Source organism: Hemiscyllium ocellatum, unplaced genomic scaffold (assembly GCF_020745735.1).
Source record: "Hemiscyllium ocellatum isolate sHemOce1 unplaced genomic scaffold, sHemOce1.pat.X.cur. scaffold_825_pat_ctg1, whole genome shotgun sequence".
Taxonomy (NCBI): Eukaryota; Metazoa; Chordata; class Chondrichthyes; order Orectolobiformes; family Hemiscylliidae; genus Hemiscyllium; species Hemiscyllium ocellatum.
Window position 1 is genome coordinate 187,192 of NW_026869255.1, and position 6,092 is coordinate 193,283.

Consider the following 6,092-nt stretch of genomic DNA (forward strand, 5'->3'; position numbering starts at 1 on the left):
ACAAGTGACTGCCATTATGAATTCGCTGTGGGCCAAGGTTTGATGGCCATATTGAATTCGCTGAGGGCCTGGGATTGGCCGCCATTTTGAATTCGCTGAGGGCCCGGGATCGGAGGATGGCTTCAGAGTGTTTCCTGCAGCCGGGAGACGGCACAGCAGGAGTTGGTGGCTGGACGGTCCCTCAGTCTCTCTCTCTCCCCTCCCGCCAGAGAGACCACCCTTGGGCAGGTCGCTTGGCGTGTTAGCCGCACGGCGTGACGCCAACGCTTCCTCCGTTAACGTCAAGCAGCTGGTGACTGGCTTCAGGGAGCGGTCAGGAGCCATCGCCCCCCCAGCCATCGATGGAGCAGAGGCGGAGATCGTCAAGTTCCTGGGAGCAACCGTTCACATCAACAAAGCACATCAACGCCACTACTTCTTCAGGAAGCTCAGGAAGTTTGGAATCTCCAGGAGGGCTCTTCCTACTTTTTAGAAACGGGCAGTGGGAAGTATTCCCTCCCTGGATGCGTCACGGTTTGGTACGACAACAGCTCTGCCCAGGACTGCCAGAAACTGTGGAGAGTTGGGAAACACAGCCCAGTCCATCACACAGGCCCACCTTCCATCCACCGACTCCGTCTCCACCTCCAATTGCCTCAGGAAGACAGCCAACATCATCAAAGACCTTTCCTGGTTTCCGAAGGGGATGACTCCGCGTGAGCCGAGTGGCGGATTCCATGGGATCACGGCACAGTCCGTTTCCCCCTCCCCCACACTCTCCCTGTGCCCTCGTGATCCAATGGGCTGAGAAGTGGCAGATGGAGTTTAATTCAGATAAATGTGAGGTGCTGCATTTTGGGAAAGCAAATCTTAGCAGGACTTATACACTTAATGGTAAGGTCCTGGGGAGTGTTGCTGAACAAAGAGACCTTGGAGTGCAGGTTCATAGCTCCTTGAAAGTGGAGTCACAGGTAGATAGGATAGTGAAGGTGATGTTTGGTATGCTTTCATTTATTGGTCAGAGTATTGAGTACAGGGGTTGGGAGGTCATGTTGCGGCTGTACAGAACATTGGTTAGGCCACTGTTGGAATATTGTGTGCAATTCTGGTCTCCTTCCTATCGGAAAGATGTTGTGAAACTTGAAAGGGTTCAGAAAAGATTGACAAGGATGTTGCCAGAGTTGGAGGATCTGAGCTACAGGGAGAGGCTGAACAGGCTGGGGCTGTTTTCCCTGGAGCATCGGAGGCTGAGGGGTGACCTTATAGAGGTTTATTAGATTAGATTACTTAGATTAGATTAGATTACTTAGTGTGGAAACAGGCCCTTCGGCCCAACAAGTCCACACTGACCCGCCGAAGCGCAACCCACCCATACCCCTACATTTACCCCTTACCTAACACTACGGGCAATTTAGCATGGCCAATTCACCCTGACCCGCACATCTTTGTGACTGTGGGAGGAAACCGGAGCACCCGGAGGAAACCCACACAGACACGGGGAGAACGTGCAAACTCCACACAGTCAGTCGCCTGAGTCGGGAATTGAACCCGGGTCTCTGGCGCTGTGAGGCAGCAGTGCTAACCACTGTGCCACCGTGACGCCCATTATGAGGGGCAGGGAGAGGGTAAATAGACAAAGTCTTTTCCCTGGGGTGGGGGGAGTCCAGAACTAGAGGGGCATAGGTTTAGGGTGAGAGGGGAAAGGGAGCTGAGGGGCAACTTTTTCCCCCAGAGGGTGGTGCGTGTATGGAATGAGCTGCCAGAGGAAGTGGTGGAGGCTGGTACAGTGACAGCATTTAAGAGGCATCTGGATGGGGACATGGATAGGAAGGGTTTGGAGGGATATGGGCCGGGGGCTGGCAGGTGGGACTGGATTGGGTTGGGATATCTGGGTCAGCACGGACGGGTTGGGCCGAAGGGTCTGTTTCCGTGCTGTACATCTCTGTGACTCTGAATGGGACTGGATTGGGTTGGGATACCTGGGTGCCAACCCAACAGGCTGGTCCTCCATAATCCCAGCCTGCACTGCGTCGGCAGCCCTCCAGCATCCCAGCAGGCACCCTGAGTTGGCCACTTTCAGGTGGAGGAGGCCATTCAGCCCATCACCCCAGCTCCAATTCCCCACTCCTACCAACCTCTTTCCAATTCTCTCCCCTATATTTGGCACTACTTCCAATGTCTCTATTAAACCTTCCTCCCCCCTGCATTCCAGACCCCCCCCAGGGAATTTGTTCATCCTTCACTTCAAGTCTATCTCAATTCATGGGCAACATGGGGGTGGGAGGAATCCTCCAATATCCCGGCGTGCAACCTGCTCCAGGACTGGGGGACTACAAATCCCAGCGTGCCCCCCCCATCCACGGGTGGGAGGAGGACTCCTCCGCCATCCCGGCATGCAAAGCGTCCGACCGGGCCAATTGACAACACCTCCCGCCAGCGTGGGAGGAGTCGGGGGTGGTGGTCCTCCAGTTTCCCGGCGGGCACCAGGGACTACAACACCCGGCAGGCAGCGCACAGCAGGGACTACAACACCCGGCAGGCAGCGCGGCGGCAATCGAAAGTCGGCGTGAGGGAGGATCCTCCGAGCCTCCCGGGGTGGGCGGGGCTAGGAGGGAAGGGCGGTCCTCCGGCGTCCCGGCGTGCAGTGAGAGGTGAGGGGTTGCAGGAGGACTACAAGTCCCGGCGGTCAGTGCGCGCTGGCCCGGTCCCGGAGCCGGGCGCCATGTCGCTGGTGGATTACTGCAGCAGCAGCGGGAGCGGCGGGAGCAGCGAGGCCGAGGATGAGGAGGCCGGCCCCAGGGACAGGGATAGCGGCTACCGACACACACCCACCGTCGCCGCCGTCAGGCCCCGGGCTGCGGCCGCCAGGAAACGCGGGGGAGGCACCGAGACCGTCCGCATCCCCGCCCCCGACATCGTCCAGGTCTGTCCCCGCGGCGGGGGGGTGGGGGAGGGGCCACTACACCGCCCCCCTCAGTGTGGGAGGGGTCACTGCACCGCCCCCCTCAGTGTGGGAGGGGTCACTGCACCGCCCCCCTCAGTGTGGGAGGGGTCACTGCACCGCCCCCCTCAGTGTGGGAGGGGTCACTGCACCGCCCCCCTCGGTGTGGGAGGGGTCACTGCACCGCCCCCCTCGGTGTGGGAGGGGCCACTGCACCGCCCCCCTCGGTGTGGGAGGGGCCACTGCACCGCCCCCCTCGGTGTGGGAGGGGCCACTGCACCGCCCCCCTCGGTGTGGGAGGGGTCACTGCACCGCCCCCCTCGGTGTGGGAGGGGTCACTGCACCGCCCCCCTCGGTGTGGGAGGGGTCACTGCACCGCCCCCCTCGGTGTGGGAGGGGTCACTGCACCGCCCCCCTCGGTGTGGGAGGGGTCACTGCACCGCCCCCCTCTGTGGGAGGGGTCACTGCACCGCCCCCCTCTGTGGGAGGGGCCACTGCACCGCCCCCCTCGGCGTGGGAGGGGCCACTGCACCGCCCCCCTCGGCGGGGGAGGGGCCACTGCACCGCCCCCCCTCGGCGGGGGAGGGGCCACTGCACCGCCCCCCCACGGGGGGGGAGGGGCCACTGCACCGCCCCCCCTCGGCGGGGGAGGGGCCACTGCACCGCCCCCCCTCGGCGGGGGAGGGGCCACCGCCCCGCCCCCCACCTCGGCGGGGGAGGGGTCACCGCCCCGCCCCCCCCCCTCGGCGGGGGAGGGGTCACCGCCCCGCCCCCCCCTCGGCGGGGGAGGGGTCACCGCCCCGCCCCCCCCCTCGGCGGGGGAGGGGTCACCGCCCCGCCCCCCCCCCTCGGCGGGGGAGGGGTCACCGCCCCGCCCCCCCCCTCGGCGGGGGAGGGGTCACCGCCCCGCCCCCCCCCCCTCGGCGGGGGAGGGGTCACCGCCCCGCCCCCCCCCCTCGGCGGGGGAGGGGTCACCGCCCCGCCCCCCCCCCCGGCGGGGGAGGGGTCACCGCCCCGCCCCCCCCCTCGGCGGGGGAGGGGTCACCGCCCCGCCCCCCCCCTCGGCGGGGGAGGGGTCACCGCCCCGCCCCCCCCTCGGCGGGGGAGGGGTCACCGCCCCGCCCCCCCCTCGGCGGGGGAGGGGTCACCGCCCCGCCCCCCCCGTGGGGGAGGGGTCACCGCCCCGCCCCCCCCGTGGGGGAGGGGTCACCGCCCCGCGCCCCCCCCCTGTGGGGGAGGGGTCACCGCCCCGCGCCCCCCTGTGGGGGAGGGGTAACTACAACCGCCCCCCTATGTGTGGGAGGGGTCACTACACCCACGCCCGTGGGGGAGGGGTCCCTGTACACCCCCCAGTGGGGGAGGGGTCCCTGTACACCCCCCAGTGGGGGAGGGGTCCCTGTCCCCCCTCCTTGTGGGGAGGGGTCCCTGTGGGGGAGGGGTTGTGGGGTTTGCTGTCCCAGCCTGACCCTGCCTTCTCTGCCCTCCTTCCAGTCCGACTCTGACGATGACGATGAGCCGCTACAGAAGAGGACCAGTCAGGTGAGTGTTACCGAGCGGGCCAGTGGCCCCCTCACCGCTGGGGACCCCTTGGCGATGGGCTCCCTCGCACCCTTGAGGAAGGGAACTGCCATCCTCACCGTGTCGGGCCTACACGTGACTCCAGACCCACAGCGATGCAGTCAGCCCCGTAACTGGGCCACTCGGAGTGGCTCGTAAATGCTGCCCCAGAAACCTGACCGCAGAGGCTGGGATCCCGAGGGGACATGGTGGTTAGCACCACCCTAACCTGCACATCCCTGGGCACTATGGGACAATTTAGCATGGCCAATCCACTCTAACCTGCACATCCGTGGACTGTGGGAGGAAACCGGAGCACCCGGAGGAAATCCACGCGGACACGGAGAGAATGTGCAAACTCCACACAGCTAGCTGCCTGAGGCTGGAATTGAACCCGGCTCCCTGGCACCGTGAGGCAATGGCGCTCATCATTGAGACACCGTGCCCGCCCATGTGGTCAGAAACCAGTCCGCGGGTGGCGTGTGGTTTATTCTGGAACTACTCGAACGTTTTGCCACTCGCTGCCGTTTTGTGCGTGTCCTTGGAGCATTGATGTTCTCTCACTGCTCTCTGCTCTCTGCTCTCTCTCTCTGCGTCTGTGTGTCTTTCTCTCTGCGTCTGTGTGTCTTTCTCTCTGCGTCTGTGTGTCTTTCTCTCTGCGTCTGTGTGTCTTTCTCTCTGCGTCTGTGTGTCTTTCTCTCTGCGTCTGTGTGTCTTTCGCTCTGCGTCTGTGTGTCTTTCGCTCTGCGTCTGTGTGTCTTTCGCTCTGCGTCTGTGTGTCTTTCTCTCTCTGCGCGTCTCTGTCTTTCGCTCTCTGCGCGTCTCTGTCTTTCGCTCTCTGCGCGTCTCTGTCTTTCGCTCTCTGCGCGTGTCTGTCTCTCTCTCTGCGCCCCTTCCTCTCTCTCTCTCTCTCTCTCTGCGTCTGTCTGTCTGTCTCTGCGTCTGTCTGTCTCTCTCTGCGCGTCTCTGCCTGTGTCTCTCTCTCTCTCTCTGCGTGTCTCTGCCTGCCTGTCTCTCTCTCTCCCTCCCCCCTCCATCCCTGTGCCTAGGCCTCTGGGTCGGGCGTGGGTCTCTCAGCCTTGCTCCCACAGCCCCAGAGCCTGTCCCTGAAGGAGGGGGACCACCCGCTCCAGCCTTACCCCTTCACCAAAGGTCAGAGGGCAGCAGCGCCCGGCAACAGGCAGCCCACCGTGACCACCAGCCCCTCGCCGTCGGCCATCAAGGCAGCCTCGAAGAACGCCGCCCGCCAACTCGCCCGCCACATCATGAACGAGGAGGCGAGTGAGGAGGAGGGGGGCAGGGAGGAGGGCGAGGAGGAGGGCGATGAGGAGGAGGAGGAGGATGACGAGGCGAGGAGGGGAGAGGGGGAGCAGCTCAGCTTCTTCACGCTGTCGGACAGCAGGAGCGAACCCCCAGGGGTTCACCCACCAGCGGGCGAGGGCACAGCCCCCACCCCGGCGCCAGAACTCCCCCTCAACCCGGCCGACGCCCCGCTGGAGTTCAACCGCAGCGGCACCGCCGCCCCGGCACAGGGGGTCAGCGAGGGAGTCTTCCCACCCTGCCCCGGGAGCCAGTACCCTGCCGAGTTCACCGGGAGTGCTGCCGAGCCTCCCCC

General features: G+C 64.7%; 1 protein-coding gene across 1 annotated transcript; it reads left to right on the forward strand.

Moving 5' to 3' along the window:
* Positions 1-341: 341 nt before the first annotated feature.
* prcc (proline rich mitotic checkpoint control factor) lies at positions 342-6,087 on the forward strand (the record flags this gene model as incomplete). Its single annotated transcript, XM_060823489.1, has 4 exons — positions 342-518; positions 2,192-2,902; positions 4,412-4,459; positions 5,527-6,087. Coding segments are annotated over exons 1-4 (1,497 nt in total), but the record flags the coding sequence as incomplete, so codon positions are not given.
* Positions 6,088-6,092: the final 5 nt, after the last annotated feature.